Here is an 18739-nt window from a genome sequence, read left to right as displayed (position 1 = left end):
TTTTGTTTTGGAGATGGGATCTACATAGCTGGCTATCCTAGAGCTCACTGCATAGACCGGCTGTCCAAGTGCTAGGATAAAGGTGTACATACATTACCACATCTAGCTTATTTTGGGGTTTCGTTCGGTTGGTTTTGCAACCATGGGGATCAAAGTTAAGGCCTCCAGCATGTTAGGCAAGCAACTACTGATCTGGAGGTTTGAACCCACATATTTAATGTTGTAGAAATACTGAGCTAACCCATGTAAAGTGGACAAGGTATTCGTTGGGACACAGTACATCCAATCATTTGAAACAGTCCAAATGTGAAAGGCATTTGGGTCAATGAGGTACTTAATCTCTTTTCAATGCAACTCCTTTTGTCTTTTGGTTGTTTTTTTGTTTGTTTGTTTGTTTGTTTTCAAGACAGGATTTCTCTGTGTAACAACCTGCCCTAGCTGTCCTGGAATTCACTCTGTAGACCAGGCTGGCTTTGAACTCAAAGATCTGCCTTCCTCTGCCCTCCTGAGTGCTGAGATCAAAGGTATGTGCTACCATGCATCTAATTCTTCAGAGTATTTTTCAGCTGGTCATGTAGGACTTAACCATAGTTTGTTGGGATTTTAAACAGCCTTAGACCTGCAGAGGTGGGAGAGGAGTCCAAATGTCCCTGTAACATTGGAAGAGGTCCACATTTCTGGCATAGTTATTTTTCTGGCAACAAATTAACTAGGGCACATCCTTCTGGACCTCAAGATCTATAAATATCCAAACTGTACATAAACTTTGATACGGGCTAAGGAAAGTTCTATGCTTATTCTTGTACCAGCACCAAGAGAGAAATGAGTAGCTCATTTTGATAAACCATGGCAGTCAAACTGCAAGAATGAGGAGTTGTTCTACTCTAGTCTTCACAGATGACTTGATCTCACCTGTCAGTAGTCCTTTGCTTGGACAGCCTAACTTGAAGAGCACTGTGCCTCAGAAAAGAAAAAGCCACCAGAAATACCTACAAAGCCCTGTCAAGCTCTCTACTGCCACACATCATTGGATGAAACACAAATGAGACAAGAGAGCCACGGGCCAGTAAAGATAAAATTAATTTATTTGCCCTCACAACTTCATGGACCGTATTGGGTCCTACAGTCCCATAATCCTGGCCTGCCACCGAGGGCTGAAGGGTCCAGGTTTCTGGAGTGCCTGCTCCCTTGTCCAGAGCTGCATTGAGCCAGGTCCCTCCTGACCCCATCCTGTTCCCAAATGCAGAGGGTGCACAGGTTTCCCTGCAACCAACCCGGACCTGCCTGTGGCAGCAAGAACTGTGGCCTCCTGAGTGACTGCAGCACCAATCTCTGGGCTAGAGTGGATGGGAGGTCAGGCAAGAGGGTGTGGTTCAGTGCAGAGAGCTGTTGTTCTGTTCTTCAAAGGCCATTTTCCCCAAAAGCTGGCTGTCCAACTCTACCCCACTCACAGGCAACTGGAAGAAGTTCATTTCAGCTGCTAAGGCTGCCATGGCAGAAGGGTCCTGGCCAAACTGAGCTCGCAACATCATGTCCATTTTCTCCAGTCTCCTCTTGAGCCTCTTAGCCTCTCGCTCTCGAATGAGCCGGGCCTGCCGCTTCTCTGGGGTTTCATTGGCCCGCTTGAGCCTCATGGCCTCACGGTCTCTCTGTAGCCTGCGAGCTCGCTGCTCATCTGTCTCTTGCATGCGCTGCAGGCGCTTGGCTTCACGATCCCTCATGCGTCTTACCTCCCGCTCCTCTGGGGTCTCATTGTCTCGCCGACTCTTCTTGGCTGTGCGTTCTCGTTCAAGTCGTTGCAGCCTTACTTCCAAGGGTTCGTTCTGCCGACGGAGGGCCCACTTGCGCACACTGGGCGTCTGTGTTTCCAGGAGCTTGCGGTAGGCAGCACAGTTGTTGCACACGAGCAGAATTCCTGCAGGGTAGACTGGAGGACTACAGGCAATGTCCTGTCCTTCAGCACTGGAGGGGCCCTCGCTATGGACTGGGGGTAGGGGTTCCATATTAAGTACTTCAGGAAGTTTCTCACTGGAAGTAAAGATTGTTGATGGTTAGTATTTCCCTGTAGCAAGTAGGTAACCTTACTCCTTAACCACTATGCAAACTGTCCCAAGCCTACCACTTGGTTTGAATGCTTGGAAGACCCTGTCTCTATGGGCTAGGGTGCCTAAGGCTACCTTGAATTAGCAACTGAGCCACCCGCCATAGAAACCCACCTAGAATAACCCTGCAAGGCAGAGTCAGAATGGCCATTTCCTAAGGAGCAGTGCAGGTCTAGCCTGGTGTGTGAATGAAGGGGCCTGGAGGTGGAAGTGTCCTTCACACAGGTATAATCCCCTGCCTTACCACCTCCTATCTGGCACTGCCCACAAGGAAAAGTAGCTAGTGTAGTGTGTCCTTACACCGGGATCCTCTTAGCATTCTGCAACTTCTGTTTTATCTCGAATGTTCTTGATGTTTCTGCATTACTTTCTGGTTGGAAATATTCTGTTAGGGGGAAAAAGGCGATTCATTTCCCTCGAGGGATATCTAGTGCATACTATCTATCATATCTCCAAGTCTCTTTTACTTTTATTTCCAGACTGTTCTGTCAGTTCACTTGCATTATTTATCTCTTGCACCTCTCTGACCCGTAACCGCTGAGCAGAAGGCGAGGTGTCCCACTAACCTGTTGAAAGTAGCATGGCTAGTAAAGCGGGCTCCGCACACAGCACAGTTAGACCGCTGATCTTCTGAGTGGATTAGGAGGTGGCGACCCAGAGACCCTGGGGAGCTAAGGGCCCGTCCACAGACAGGGCACATGTAACTCTTGGCACTCACCACCGCTGCAGTATGCTGCAAGACAAAGCCTTAAGCGGTCAGTCGTTGCCTTCAGGACAGGCTGCAGCCCTTCCCCCTCTTTCCCTTAGATTGAGGGACTTGCAACTGTGTGTTTAGCTCCTGGAAAAAGCACAGCCTGTCGTGTTAGTGGACTTCCAGAAAGCCCAGTCATTCAGACCACTGCTCAGATTGTATTACTGTGAGTTCTGGCCATTTTCTGAGACATGTGACTAGCTTGAGGAATAATGGAGCTCCAGAGCCGCCTCAGAGCCTTAGAGGAATTCATGCTCTTGAAAGTTTTGGCTTCCCTAGCTCATACTGTACCAATACAAGTGCATTTTAAGAGGACAGTGAAGGGGCCAGGCAGTATAGTGGTGTGTAACAAGTATTTACAGACTGTCTTTCTTCAGGCCTCTGAAGAAGTACTTCTAATGAACCAACTGTCTTTACAGATACGATCCCTAAAGCCCCGTCCAACCTGGGCTGTGTACTGTTGTCTTAGAACACAGAGCCCCAGGAGTAGGCACACTCTTAGTTGTGTACTATTCGGGGAAAATGTCTTATCTTGTTTTCCTATTTGTATTTTCACTGGCACCTTAAAATATGTTACTGTGTTTTATCTGTGTGCCTGTACCATGCCTGTACCTGTGCATTCCACAGTATGTGTGTGTAGAGGTCAGAGGATAACAAGGGCAATCAGTTCTCTCCTTCCACTGGGTAGGTCCTGGGGACTGTACTCAGGTCATCAGGCTTGGTAGCAGGGGCCTTCACCACCAGAGTCATCTTGCTGACTCACACTGTATAATTTATGTTGGCCCTACCCTATCTTTAAAAGCCTTAAGAGAAGTCAGTTTCTATTTCACTACTGAATGTATTAAACAATTTAGTAAAATAAGATCATGACACTTAATTCTACAGTGTATCTATCTATCTGTCTGGGAACTCAGCCATTACTTCCTAAGCTGCTCTGAGGGGTAGAATGAGTCCTAGTAGAACCAATAACCTGAGCTTCCCGTGCAGAGGCAAAGGCCACCGCAGCACCTGACCTCTAAACTGTTGGCGCTCAGTCCCAGAGCTCCGTCCCCATTCCATACCTGGTACACATGGGCAATCAGCTGCTCCCGACTCCCACAGTCTAGCTGGCAGAGGGGACACTGGCAGAGTTCAAGTAAGGGGTCAGAATTTAGGTTCTCTGTGACCTGCAAATCCACCAAACAGGCAAGTCGTGAAGACTCCACTAGTCTCTCCCAGCCCACCTCTTTCAGTAGTTCTCAGGTTCCCACTGCACACTGAAGGATGACATACTCTTTGAAAGAAATTACATTTCCTCATTTTTCAAGGCTTTCTGCCCTGAGGACAGGGGACTTTGCAGAAAAAGGACTAGTTCCCCTTCTACATGTTCCTGGCATGAATCCTCAGGAAACAATGTAGTTGGAAGCTGGGCCCACAAGACAGACTGACTGATTTAACCTGGAAACATCCTGAGAGAGAGAAGCTCCTGAGTAGTTCTCACTGTGCTGGAAGAAGTGAGAGCTCCGGGGCGCAGGCTGGGGTAGGGGAGAAAAGCTGCCGAGAACTGCGTGCACTTGCCTCGTGCTCCACCAGTGCGTCCCCACTACCGACAGGTGCTTCTGCACTGTCTAATTCTCTTTCCACTTTGACTACCCCACCATCTTCCTCTGATGTGTGGGAAGATACTTCATCTTGTGTGGTCTCCTCTTCGTCACCTTCACTGTCACCTGGAACACATAAACTGGTCACTTGTTCTGATTTTATATGAATATATCCTGAGCTGCTGTCCACTTAAGAGTTTGCAGCTATAATAAAAAACATATTTTCAGACTTCAGGAGTTACAGTTTGCATCAGTGTTTGGTGGGCACGAATCAGCTATGACTACCATTCCATATATATATATGTGTGTGTGTGTGTGTGTGTGTGTGTGTATGTATAATATATATATATTTTTTTAAACAAGGAAAATGTGAGACAAATCTGCATTAAAAATGGTAACCAGCTTTCTACATTACCAAAAAAGTAATTGTTTTTGAAACAGGTCTCATGTAGCCCAGGCCGGCTTCAGTCTCACTATGTACTCAAGGATGACCTTGATTCTGATCCTCCTGCCTCTACCACCCAAGTGCTGTGATCTCAGGCACGTATCACCTTGCTTGGCAAAACCATTATTCTTATTTATGAGATCTTACCTCCTGAAGCACATCATTCCAGACTCACTCCCACAATACATAATCTCTGACCTAGCAACGCCTCTTCCTGACTTTATTACTTACTTGTCTCCTCAGCCACCTGCACAATGTTCCCATGCTGCCTCAGACAGCTCTACTCTGAAGCCACCAATCTCTTCTCTCACAATAAACATTAATACATACTTCCATATATAGTAACAGAATTTTATTTCTTATCAGTAAGGATATAAGAATAAATTAGTTTTAAATTATATCAGTTTATAGGGAAAGGGCTATATATTACAGTGGGAAAATAGAATTAACATAGCAACCAACCTTGGACAGTTTATATTTATAGGGGTAGAAGGTGTCCAAGTTTATCTTCTCTCTTTCTTGTCCCACCACTGCCCTCCCCCCATTTTGAGAAAGTTTCTGTGTGTATCCCTGGCTATCCTGGAACTCTATGTAGACCAGGCTGGCCTCACACTCAAGAGAACTTCCTGTCTCTGCCTGTAAAAGTGCTGGGATTGAAGGCGGGCACCCCCATGCTCGGCCGTCTACTCTGCTATTAATAACTAGTAATGTACATTTTAAGCTAATAAAGCCTGTCTCAGGTGGCTCTCTGGCTCATCTAATGGAAAACTAAATGTGAAAGACGTGGGAGAAGTACTGTTCCTCACCTTAGACAGAGTAACTGTGTTAGTTTATTGGGGAAGCATGTGGTTGTCAGATAATCTCCCTGTGGCTAATGAATATGCAGTCTGTATGAGCTGATTTTGTCTATCACTTATAAAAAATAAAAAGAGGAGAGGGGAGCAAACACCCATAATAACAAATGATGTTCAGTGTGGGTGTTTTAAAGATCACAGAGGAAGCCCCCACCTGAGAGAAGTCATCAGGTAATAACCCTCCCCTTTCATACCTACTTGATTCTGGACTCCTAGGGCACTGTGAGGAGTCTCAACCCTGCATGTACAGGGAGGCTCGTTTTCCTGCTGACAGGGCTTCTCATTCCTCTACTGCTTTGCATAATTTCTAAATCTGCTATATAAGATCATTTCTTTTTGGACAACACTGGGTTACATTTCCTTTACTGACGATTCCTACCAGATGGCCGGCTGGTGGCTCCACATGTCTATATCAGATGTATCAGCTGTGAGGTACTGAAGAGTACGGTATGATTTCTTTCACTCGAATCCATCTCAACTATGAAGGGTGGGTCCTGACTCATCATTTTCTCACCAGCATCCAGTGGGGAACACTTGTAGGTTTAGTCTAAGGCACTGCTGCACCAAGTACACATTTGCAATTGGTCCATTATCTCAAGATCTCCATCAGGAGCATCTTTTCTAAAACAGTATGTTGTCCAGAAGGATGGTACAACTTTTTTTTTTTTAGAACAGTAGTCTATTAGAAACTGCTATGTCCCATAGGATTCTGAGAAATTCTAGGGTTCATTTCTTTTTCCTATCTGATTAGTTGCACATGCTAGTGAATGTACATGTACATGTACACACACAAACACACACACATACTCACTCACACTTGCTTTTGTTTAATTATTAGTTTGGGAAACACTGTAGAATTTTCTATAGACTTCAGAACACACATACTCTCTGTCTCTCATCTCTTCGTTCTCCCCAAGCTTTCAACTGGTTAACAGAAAAAAACAAAAACAAAAAACAAACAACAAACAAACAAACAAACAAACAGATTTCAGTCTAACATTTAATAAAAATCAGTATCAAATGGATAAAATCAGAGAAGTGTAGAGACCTTTCTGGGAAATAACACAGCTCAAAGTGAGTCTGTTCAGGCAGATCATGGAACAGACGATCCATGCGCCTTAACTTGTAAGACTATTTTTTTTTTTTTGGATCTCCTAAACACAGAAATCTAGTAAGGACTTTGGTGTGGGAAACCTGGACTTCAGCATTTTACACGCTCTACAAACCTCATCACTAAGCAAGTCTGTAAAACAGTAAGACTAGGACTCAAGCGAAATTCATTAATGCCACTCAGACTTCACTAACTGTAAACACACAGACCTGAAGCAAAAAGATTTTTTTTCTTTTTTACCTGGCCCATAAGCTGCCTGAACACTAACCATTTGTCTTAGAATGTCCCGTATCACAATCGCCACGAAACTATCTGTATCTGCTGTATATGATGCAGCAGTGTCAATGAATAGAGTCCCTGAGTTATAAAGACATGCCACCTGTCCTCTTCTGCACAGACATATTCAGACCTGAGATCAATATCCCTTCTTAGATCTTCCTCCCAGCCCCGTGCACACTCCCCACAGCACACACTCTATTAGTTCCTCTCCCGTTGCCCTGAGTCATTACCAGAAGGTGCAGAACTCACTGCTACTGGAGTCCTGATCTCTTAGGTGTTGGATAGCTTGTCGCTGACTGCCAAGGTCTCCAGGAAACTCGGTTTTCATCATTGCCTGTCGGGCTTGTTCTTCTAACCCAGCAAATACTTGATCCCCTGGTGGTCACAAGAAAAACAGTCAGGCCACCAGCTGGGCAGTGCATCCTCGGCAAACTAGTCGGAAGCTCACACCATTCAAAGGGAGGAGAGAGGCAAGTACCCTGAGTGGATTCATTCATCTCTAAGCAATGCTGCTAGCCCAACAGTTTCTGGGTGTAGCTGCTCAGCCTGGGCACTTAGCGTATCTTAAACCTACCTATTCGCGACCCTTGGAAAGGTGATCAATCACTACCTTACAAACTCAACTGCAGAATCTCAATTCCACTGCAACCTTCTATATGACTGGGACGGCAGAGGGAAGAGGAAGAGCAGTGGCGTGGAGGCACGGCGGAGACTGGGCAAACCTTACATCACCCTCAGCATGGCCCTAATTCACTCTCCGCACTCATTTCCCAAATGCGTCTACAGTCCTTCTGAGGAAGTCTCCCATCCCCTTTCTCCAACACTCACTCCAAGCTATGCCCGGTCTTTCCTCCTGCCTTGCTCTAATATCAGTCTACCAGAATGACCACTATAAACAACATGACTGCTAAGTAACAGATGGGGAGGTGTAGGGGGGGTGTAGGGGACAGCAGACAACATTCTCACTCACTGAAACCAACCCTGAAGCACACTGACTGACCTACAACAAACACTACTTATCCAGCCAGTCTCCTTGAGTCAGTGTGGCCTTGTGGCCATCCCTGATTTTCTATTTATTTTTCATGAATTCTGCCTGTGATCCATGTTATTAAAGAGTTGACCTGCAGGAGCCCTTTAATTTCCAGGAGCTAGGTATAGAGAGAAAAGAGAGATAGGGTTCTCTTATCTCATTAAGAATGAACTACAGGCCCAATTCCCCAGTCAACAAGAGTATAATCCAAACCCCAGGGACATGTTTATAGGCCAGGCCTTTCTTACTGAAAAGGCAAAGGACAGGAGACAGGCTGAGATTTGGGAGACACGGTACAAGGTTAAGGACATTGTTCCTCGATCAGTGTAAAAACTGGTGAGGGCGTCAATTCCATGTAATTTATTTGCCTGCTCATTCAACAAATAACCCTTAAACACTGCCACTATATGCTAAATGCTAAGCACTAAACGCCAATTACAGTCACTATGTGACATGTTAGTCCAGGCTTTATAAGTACTATACAGTCCTCACCTTAATTCTCCTTTAAAATAAATAAATAAATAAATAAATAAATATATTTTATTTATATTTATAATATTTATTTAGGGCTGGAGAGATGGCTCAGCGGTTAAGAGCACTGACTGCTCTTCCAGAGGTCCTGAGTTCAAATCCTAGCAACCACATGATGGCTCACAACCATCTGTAATGGGATCCGATGCCCTCTTCTGGTGTGTCTGAAGACAGTTACGGTGTACTCATATACATAAAATAAATTTTTAAAAAAAGGTTTATTTAACTGCTGAGCCATCTCTCCAGCCCTTAATTCTCTTTTTTAAATTTAACTTTTTTTTTTTTTGCCGCCCCCTCCCCCCAAAATTTAACTTTTTATTACCTGTGTGTAGGGAGGTATAGCTGTACCATGGTGCATCTGTGAAGGACACAGGACAGTTTTCTGGGTTCTGGGGATTGAACTCAGACCACGATGCTTGCACCAACAAGCACTTTTACCACCAGCATTGGGCCTCACTTGATTGTCTTTCTGGTGGGTATTCTTACCTCCCTATCTCCCTACCATACACCCATCCTACCTGTCTGCTAAGATAACCACTGGTGACGGAGGGAGGGCTCAGCAGTACACAGTCTGTATTATTGCTCTTGCTGAGTTTGGTTCCCAATGCCCATGTCAGAGGCTCCCACTGTCTACAGCTCCTGCTCCAGGGAAGACGATACCTCTGGCTTCCACAAAGACCTGCACTCATGTGAGCACAGACCCATAAACACATGGCTGAATTTAAACCCCTTTCTAAAAGTGGAAGGAAACTAAGGTCTACAGTGAAGCCAAGTATTGAAGTCTATACAACTATAAAGTCTTTTCTGGGCTCCCATTCTTCATCTTTAGCTGTCGGTTTCTCCTGGGATAGGGGTTAAAGCCTACTGTCTTAAACACAACTTTTGGCCCTCAGCCATAACTCTATCCCTCAAAGTCCTGCCTTCCCATGTGCTGGAAGTAAAGGTATGAATTTGATGTGACAGGGCTTCATAGTCGGTCAACAAATACTTGTCTCTGTGTGGTAGACTGGCTCTGATCATAGTACTGCTGCATCGTCATATCAATCAACAACAACTCAAATATTAAACTAATGCTTGCAAGGCCATAATATGACAAAAGGAAAAAAGACAGTTCTGATAGCACTGTCGTGAGTCACCATGCCTGTCTTAGAAAAACTGACATTGTGACAACCATGATTCGTCCTGTGGCATTAATGGAGATGGAGAGGGTTAGAATGTTTTTTTAGGTATACAGACCTCAAGAAAAGGAAAAATGAGTTGCTTTAAAACCATGTTCACATTTTTGTATTTTTTGTTTTTTTTTTTTTTTTTTGAGACAGGGTCTCTCTATGTAGCTCTGGCTGGCCTGCAATTCATTATGTAGAACAGGCTAGGCTTGAATTGACAGGTAGATACAATTCCTGAGTGGTGAGATTAAAGTGTGCACCACCACGCCCAGCCTGTGTTCATAACTTCTAGGGTAACATGTGGGCTAAAGTTACTAAGACAATACCTTGTAAGAGAAGGCAAGAGTAAACCGTACAGAATGTTTCTCTTCCTTCTCTGCAGAAGTATTCAACTTTTCCAGTTGATTTCCCTGAAACAGCAAAGCCACGGCCAACTCTAATAATGAATTCTTCTATATTGGTTTATATTTGTGGACCTAAGGGCCAGAGACAGACCAGGCACTACGGAGTAAATTACTGTCAGTAATTCTCACCAATAACACCTCAGGTCTATAAGGAAACGAGCTGGATTTATAACATGCAAAAATGAACAATAAAAATTTTCCCTGTCACACTGCACCAGTGGACAGACATCTAAAAGGAAGGTGGAGATGGCTTGGTGGTTAAGAGCACTGACCGCTCAACCAGAGGACCCAGGTTTGATTCCCAGCATCCGCATGGTGGCTCACAACCATCAATAAACTCTGGTCCCAAAAGATCTAATACTTCTGGTCTCTATGGGTACCAGGTATGCAAGGAAAAATGCCCGTACACATAAAATTAAATTGAATTTTAAAAGATTTCTAAAAGCAGATGAATCTTTTGAAATGAGTCAGTAATTCAGTTTCATCTTTATCAACATGAACTCAGAATTCTATTAACTATTCAGACCTTTCTAGAACAGGACAATCTCTTCACTATTACCTACCTGAGATTCTCTCTGGCAATCTCAGTTAGGGAACCTGGGATATATTATTTTTTCAGCAGTGCTGAAATACTACTCTTTCATTCCACTCCTGACTATGGAAAAGCCTAAATAAATATTACCCTTTAAGGCTGTTCCTTTTTTAGATAGCACCATAAAACAATATACATGTATTTTTAAATCTTAAAGGTGATTTTATCAAACTTCCTAACAAGAGTAAGTGGTTTTTCTAGTAGTTACTTTTATCTAATCTCCAAATCCAACTGTCCAGAATTATCCATTGGAGAGAAGGTAGTGAAAGCTAAGAATATGTCACCCTGGGGCGGGCGATGGCTCAGTGGGTACTTCCCACCATGCCTGAGTTCAATTCCAGGAGCCTACATGGTTGAAGGAGAAGACCCACACTTGGAGATGTCCTCACGTGTGTGTACTGTAGCACTCACGTGTGTACTGTAGCACTCACGTGTGTACTGTAGCATGCCCTCTCTACCCCATCCGAAAAAAATGTAAGAAATTTACATGTTAATTCAACTACAATATGACTCAAGTGTTTGACTAAGAAATGTAGAATTACCTTTTTAAAAAATTATTTTTACTTTAGATGCATTTATTCTTTGCCTACAAATATGTCTGTGTGAGTAACAGATCCCCCGGAACTGTAACTGGAGTTATAGACAGTTGTGAGCTGCTATGTGGTTGCTGGGAACTGAACCCAGGGCCTCTGGAAGAGCAGTCAGTGCTCTTAACCACTGAGCAACCTCTCTAGCCCCTGAATTAACTATTTTTATAATATAAAGTTATTATTTCTATCTTGAGATTGTTAGATTAAGTTAAAATTCTCTGGCTCCCAGATGTGAACGTAGGGTCACCTTCTTATTAAATGTGGGCATTTATCTGCCCATCAATAGCCAGGCTCTGCAATAAACTCCAGGCTCTCTCTCTCCTTTCTCCTAAATTCGGCATGAATGCAGTGTTTACCTCACTTCTGCCTAGGGACTCACAGACCAGGAAGAGCCAGGTGATGAAAGCCAGTTGAAAAAACTGAAAAGACCAAGACTTCAAAGGAAAGAGAGTCTGCTCTTTTCTCCTTTGGGTCCCTAGTACAGTTTAATAAATGCAAGTCTGGGCTTCCTGAAATTACCCAGCTGAACACATTCTCTAAGTGAGCAGATGTCTGTTCAGAAAAGCAGCAGTGCAGGAGCGGGGGTGGGGCGGTGGAGGGGTGGGGGAGTGCGCACCATGGATTCCTTCCCAGCTGGCACTCTGAGTAGTGCTGTCTGTCTGTGTGGGGAACAGCAAGCAGTCCCACCCAGGAAGGCCAGCAGCATGGACTGAGACAACACCCCTGGCATCTCAGAAAGGAAGGACCTGACGCTTTTACACCTGCAACCTGAAGCCGAGTCTGTTGAGGGAAGCTTTTCACTTGGTGGCGTCCTTGACTTCAGGACGTGAAATGTGAACGTACAAAGGACTGCATTTTCCAATTCAACAGACTTGTACTCAGAAAGGGAAGAAACGGGAAAGCAGGGAAGGCAGAAGGTCTAAAACACAAGGTTTCAACTCAGTGGCAACTTTATAGTGAGTAATTTGGGATTTTTATTCTAAAATTTTGCAGAGTCTGCTAAGGAGATAGGAAGGGGCTGTTTGGATGATTTAGACAGAAAAACAAAGTGTGTGCCAATGAAGCCTGCCCCTGCTTCTGGAGGACCCAGGTTTGACTCCCAGCACCCACATGGTGGCTCACAACATTCCGTAATTCAGAGGCTGGAGAAATGGCTACTCTTCAATCAGAACACCTACTGTTTGTAATCCAGTTCTAGGGCATCGGATGTCCTCTTCTGGCCTCTGGGGCATCAGGCATGCATGTGATACATGGATATACAGACAAAACACCCATTTTATACTATGTAATATAATTTAAAAATTTAAAAAACCCACAGGGCCTCAGGTTTTCCAACTCTTGTACAGTCCAGTTTGTCTCGATTGTGGCTGTCTACGGTGGGAGGGCATGCATTTAATGGATAGAAGCACAGGCCACTCAAGCTTTGCTGGGGCTCTGGCTGTAGTACAATGGTGCTGTCACCCACAAGCTGCTTTACTCAGCCTCTGGGGAACCCTGTGGTGGGTGATTTATACAGCAGATACCGCCTTTGTTTCTTTATATACAGGCACATGACATCTGTTTCGGCGGCAACTTCTGAACCTTCCTAAGTTACTCACCTTTCTCCTAAGCAGCCTTGCAAGTCTATCTATCCCAGATTAACAGCTGGGAGCACCCATTTAGGTCTACGCTAGTCAACATTTCCAGGACTTAAACAGTGATCATGTATGAAAGTTTGCTACCCTGTATCACTAATGTAGGATGTCAAAGCTATCATAACGTCTTTGGCCACAATGTTTTCAATAAATTTTAGTCATCTTGATTCTTACATAATCACTCCTCTCCTATATTTTTGTTTCCTTATTGCTTTAAGGAGGGAGTTTGCAGGGTGAGGCTGTAGTGGGGTGGCAAGGCCTGTCACAGAAAGTTCACGGCTTCTCTTGAGTTTCCTGCAGCTCTACCTCACAGCAGCCACCTGTCTGTTTCATGAACATTCAGATAAGAATGCTTGCCTACCCTGAATACAGGAAAATGGCTAATTATCAAAAATCCGATAGTGACTAATTATTTTGTTTGGTGTGTGTCTGTGTACACATGGTATGCAAGCCAGAGGTCAATGTCTTTCTCTATTGCTCTCTCTCTGTCTCTCTGTGTCTCTCTTTTGTGACAGGGTTTTTAACTGAAACCAAACCTTGGCTGAGTCAACTAGACTACTAGACTACCTGGCCATCAAGTCTCCAGAACCCACCTGTCTCTGCCCCTCCTCTGCACTGGGTTACAAATTCATACTATTACACTTTTCTTTTTAAAATATGTATTATGCTTGTGCATGTATGTGAGCGCGTACTTGAGAATGTGAGAAGGTATGTGGTAAGCTAAAGGACAGCTTGCAGGAGTTGGTTCTTCCCTTCCACTGTGCTGGTCCCAGAAATCAAACTCAGAGCACCAGCTGCCGAAGCAGGTTACCTGTTTAGCCATTTCATGGACTCCTAAGGGTTTGTTGTTTTTAATTATTTCACTTTTATTTATATGGTTCTGAACTCAGGCCCTCGTGCTTATACGAGCACTTGACCTGACTTTTGGTTTTGTTGCTGTTTGTCACTATATAGACAGGACACCGCTGACACACACTGAGTCCCAGCAGTTCTCCTTAGCTGAGGCAAGGATTCCATAACCCCTCTCTTATATCCTTAAAGCAGAACCACGTGGCCAAAGTTGCCAAGTTCTGCTGCTTCACGGGGCTCGGAGCTTGGCCCCCTTGTCTAATTACCTCTGTGTCAGGCTTCTGCTATTAATGGTTTCCTACAGACTGCTTAAGCTTTTCTTCAGTCCTGTCCTCAAGTTAAAAAATTTAGCTGGATGGGGACTTACTGTGGGGTCACCTGGCCTGTGACTTTGGACAAATAAAACTTCTGCTTGCTAGAACTCTCTTCCTTCTCTTACAGACCATGTGCCTTCCCTTTCTAAGTCCACCTGTCATCCTCTAAGACCCTGCTTAAGATCATGGCCTAGGGCCTCTTCCAGCAAGTCCTCCACTGCGACCCCAGGCACTGAAACTGTCCTGTTTTCAACCTCTGTGGTACATGATCTAAATATACTATATATCATATATCACATATCTACATGTGGACTATTGGACATATAGCATATGCTAGCTTATATTTTTATGTTTCTTCTGTATGCATGTGTAGCTATATTATAGTTTAGTTAAATTGTTTAGCCTTGATACCTAATATACATTTTTACAAAATAAGTTTCCTGTAATATTAAGGACAAGTCAAAGGCATGTACATACCCCTTGGACAAGTTAGAGTCACCCCAGTGACTTCACACTTCAAATACATACTGGAAATCTTTAACCCTTTCTTCTCCTCCACAAGTGTGAGTCTCTCCCCCAAAATTTAGGTTTCTCTTTCATTCCAACCCAGGTTTCAAAAGACAAAGCCCAGTACTCACAGTGAACTTTATTTGGATTTGTCTGTTTCCTACGGGACATGTTTCCCTGATAGACAAGTTCGATTCTTTCCCAGTTTCACCCCTGGACAGGTCACTACCTCCTTGTAAGGTGCTGACCTGTGAAAATAAAAAAAAATTAACAAACGATATTGTTAGCCTGTTATTCTTCCCAGAAATTACAAAATTAGAACATTTAAAGATTTTAAAAAATACCTCTTGAGCATGTAAAAGTCACTAGATATAAATAACTAAACTAATGAAATGAAAAAAGTAAATAAATCTCTAACCCAAGTCAAGGACCAAGAAACCTGAGCGGTGACTCTCTCAGAGAACATATGAGGATTCTATAAAGCTGTCTTTGGAATCCAGACTACTATTAAGTAGTCACAGTCAAGATCACATGACAGAAAAGGATGCAAATTCAGGCAATCAAGTTAGAGGTACCGTGGGATAAAGGGGTCTCCCACAGATGAGAAAGAAAGCAAAAAGATGACAAAGTGACAAAGACCAGTAGCAACTGGAAGTCAAGGCCTGCGATCTGTACCTCTAGATAGTTTTCTAAGACGATGCTTCGAGGTGGCAAAGGCATCACTTCTCTGCAATGCAGACACACTACCAGGCCCCTAGCATGAAGAGCAAGTCAAACTTCCGCCACTCAAGACAGGCTCTCACCAGAAGAGTAGACACCTCCCACATGGTGGAGTACTAATTCAGTCTCCCAATGTAGAACACCAACTGGCCCTGCTCAGATATTCTGGAGAGGTCAAAAGTCATAATTTTATTGCCTCTTCTCAATTCTGCTGGGTAGCAAGGAGACCAGGGAGGAATAAAGAGCCAAGCTCCCTATACGAGAAGAGCAGGAGGGATGTGCACCTTCCCCTCTGGTGGAGGAGCAGGCAAATCCTTAAACCCGGAGCTTAGTTGTTAACAACAACACTGGTTCAGCCGTAAGCACTGTAGGAGACTCTGAATTTGTTGCAGAAGCTGTGGCCTTTTCTTTATAAACAGAGTGAGGAACAGAGATGTGACACAGTGGCAGAGCGCCTGCCTAGCATGTGTCAGGCCCTGGGTTTGTTTCCCAACACCACAAAACAAGGCAGCCACACCGGAGTGAACAAACGTAAAAGGAAGAGGTAAAATTCCTTTTTCTACCTAAGTTGGGTGTGTGGATTTATTCATTCCCTGTTTCCTCAGGTCCTGCTGTCTTAAATTGGACTCACATATAGAAATACACAGTCCACTGCTTTAAGACAAACTACTAGCTGTACTGAGCACTCCAGTTACGGAAGCTCACCTGATAATGCCAACTAACTCCTCTATGTAGCCAGAAGGCCTCAAACCTGTAATCAGATCCTGCCTCCCCTTACCAAAAGAAGAAAGAAACCGCAAATGGCAAAGCCCGGCCTCCACAGGAAGTGGCAAAGGAAGCAGCTCTCGGGCAGTCTTCTAGCATATCTGCATACCAAACACAGTTCTTTTCAGACCTTCAATTAAAAAAAGGAAAATAACTCCTAATATGTACAACCGACAAAAACATTTTAGAGAGCAGCAGAGTGACGTCTAATAAAAGGGCAGGGATTCTTCTCTGATTTTCATTTTCTTTCTTTTTCTTGGAGTTCCATGTATCCTTAACTGATCTTGAACTGGATGAATAGCCTAAAATGATCTGAATTCCTGGTATTCCTGCCTCCACAGAATACAGGTAGGTGTTGGGCCTGCCTCCACACCCAGGTTTACATGGTGCTGGGGCTGAACCTGAAGCTGTGTGTTAGGTAGGTGTCTGTGGATAATGGGCAAACACTCTACTGACCAAGCCACAGTCGCAGCTGTGGGCAGTGCTCACTCCTTCCCCTGCCCCTATGCTTTTTGGAGATTGGGTCTTGGCCTCAAAGCCCTGGACTCAATGACTGTGGGGCCTCAGCCTTCTGACTAAGAGGATTCGAGGTTTCACTGCACCTGCTTTACTGCTCCTAGTCGCTGTAATGACTGCGAATGAACAGCACTCCCACAGAGGGAAGCTGAGAGAGCCTCACAGGCTATCTTTCTACACTTCTCTATTGTATAACAGAAACAAATGAAACCTCGTCTACATCTACCCCCACAAACATCAGGAGTCCAAGCTAGGAGACTGAGGTAATAAAGTCTGTCTGAAGGAGTGCCAGGCTCTATTTAGATCAACCAACCGCTCAATAGTAAAGCTACAAGGCAAAGAAGAAACCTGCAGCCACAGCAGCACCGGCTGTTCCTCACCATCCTCCTAGTGGCCCGATGGGGAACTGACCAGATGGTCCCTCCTGGGACTTCACACCTGAGGGATCAAGGCAAAATAAACACACACCCTCCCTTCCCACAAAACAAAGCCAAGCCACAATAATTGAAACACCGACTAGAAAGAAAAAGTCCGGAGGGGGAAGTCCCTTGAAAATAAGTAAGGAAGCAGACAAATGGCACCAGAAGGCCACTCCTGACCCAAAGAGCCCAAAATCTGAGGTTAGTTTTATAGGTTGCAACCCTATTAAAACAAAACCTCGTAGGTACTAAAAGTCATTTGGTCCTTTCTGCTTTCAGCACTGCCCAAACGTGAAACTTAAGCGCGGAATGTAACTGGATAGCCAGCTGCCTGAACGTCCTCAGCTGGGAGGAAACTGGGAAGAACGGTAAACTGAGGATCTGACCCACACGTGATGCTGCTTTTAAAGGGGGCAGGGTATTTTGGTTTTGGTTTTGTCATCTACAGAGCCACTGTCAAGAGTCCTTGTGGGGAAGCACTGCCCCCCTTCATCCTGCCTCTGCTCTCTCACAGGTGTTAAGATGCAGCTTCCAGGGCACACTACAGACTTGTGTGTGTGTGTGTGTGTGTGTGTGTGTGTGTGTGTGTGTATTAGGGAAGGGGGGACGCCTTTTCCAGCAATAAGAAAAGAGGGTGCTTTCCCACCTCCAGCTCTGGTGAGGTTCCCACGGAGCAAAGTAAACTCTCCCGAATCCGAGTGATGTGAATCTGCCAAAAGGGAGAAAAGAAAGATGATCATCAACCGTTTCACTGTCCCCAAGTCCTCTTGGGTCGCGGCTGGAGCTCTGTGTGCCATCAGTTGAGATGGTGTCTCTGGCTTTTTCGATCAGGGGCACAGGTAAATCCCAGGTAATCGGACTGGAGCCAGAGGTCCCCCGACGCGGCTCTGACCAACCCTCAGACCACTTCGATTTCTCCGAAATCTAAATTTAGTAGCTCCTCCGCCCGCCCGCGCCAGGACGGCCGGGGCCCCCCGCCCCGTCCGCTCTCCCACGCCCATCCTCCCCTCCCCCAGCTCCACCCCAGCCTGTCAGACGCCGGCCCGCGAGGCCCGCACCCAGCGGCCGCAGCACCCAGCCCGCCCCTCCCCAGGAGCGAGCAGACAAAAGGCGGGCGGCGGCGCGGGCCGGCGGGAGCTAAGCGAGCTGCTGGCTCCCGGCGCGGGGGCGCTTTACCCGCAGCCTCGGCGCTCCGCGTCCCTGGGCTCCGCCTCCGGACGGACAGATCGCGGGACAATGGGCCCCGGCCGCAGCTCGGGTTGGCCGGGCCGGGGCTCCCTGAGACCGGGCCCCGGCGGGCAGAGGGTGGCTGAGGGCCGGGCCGGCGGCGGGGAGGCGAGGGGCGGCGCGGCAGACAGACAAAGCCAACGGTAGACAGACGGACGGAGGGGGAAAAAGATGGCGACGCGGACGACGGGAGCGCGCTGTTCGCGCTCTCGCAGCGAGTGGGGTGCGTGCCGGAACCTCACCTCTCCTCCCGCCGCCGCCGCCCCGACCCCTCCCGGCTCCCGAGGCGCGCGCCTGGCGTTGTGGGCGGGGCCTCGGGGAAAAAGGGTCCGGGAAGGCGGGACTTAGGAAGC

The 18739-nt window shown here is 45.7% G+C and overlaps 1 protein-coding gene across 5 annotated transcripts; it reads right to left on the bottom strand.

Annotated features, from left to right (window-relative positions):
* Positions 1-1067: 1067 nt before the first annotated feature.
* Znf821 (zinc finger protein 821) lies at positions 1068-18674 on the bottom strand. Of its 5 annotated transcripts, XM_032887576.1 has the most exons (10): positions 18336-18607; positions 17806-17868; positions 17089-17178; positions 16238-16354; positions 14871-14987; positions 7372-7497; positions 4411-4559; positions 3915-4019; positions 2669-2835; positions 1068-2028 (listed from the first exon to the last, which is right to left on the bottom strand). In XM_032887576.1, the coding sequence occupies exons 5-10, from the start codon at positions 14908-14910 to the stop codon at positions 1374-1376; spliced, it is 1242 nt and encodes a 413-aa protein (XP_032743467.1). In that variant the 5' UTR covers positions 14911-14987; positions 16238-16354; positions 17089-17178; positions 17806-17868; positions 18336-18607; the 3' UTR covers positions 1068-1373. The 5 variants fall into 5 exon arrangements, with proteins under 5 accessions (XP_032743467.1, XP_032743466.1, XP_032743469.1 ...); XM_032887575.1 differs by lacking the exon at positions 17089-17178; XM_032887578.1 differs by lacking the exons at positions 16238-16354; positions 17089-17178; positions 18336-18607 and adding an exon at positions 18629-18674 and having other exon boundaries at positions 7353-7497.
* Positions 18675-18739: the final 65 nt, after the last annotated feature.

This window comes from Rattus rattus, chromosome 17, assembly GCF_011064425.1.
Source record: "Rattus rattus isolate New Zealand chromosome 17, Rrattus_CSIRO_v1, whole genome shotgun sequence".
Lineage (NCBI taxonomy): Eukaryota > Metazoa > Chordata > Mammalia > Rodentia > Muridae > Rattus > Rattus rattus.
This window is presented reverse-complemented; position numbering and strand designations above follow the sequence as displayed.

What these genes read in the sequence shown, in the direction of transcription:
- Znf821 (XM_032887577.1), bottom strand. Translation starts at nt 14,910, where the DNA reads ATGTCCCGTAGGAAACAGACAAATCCAAATAAAGTTCACT. An exon ending in ACGCACTGGTGGAGCACGAG is followed by an intron (nt 4,020 to 4,410) that starts GCAAGTGCACGC and finishes GTGGATTTGCAG; the next exon opens with GTCACAGAGAACCTAAATTC. An exon ending in AGCCATGCTACTTTCAACAG is followed by an intron (nt 2,029 to 2,668) that starts GTTAGTGGGACA and finishes CTTTACTTCCAG; the next exon opens with TGAGAAACTTCCTGAAGTAC.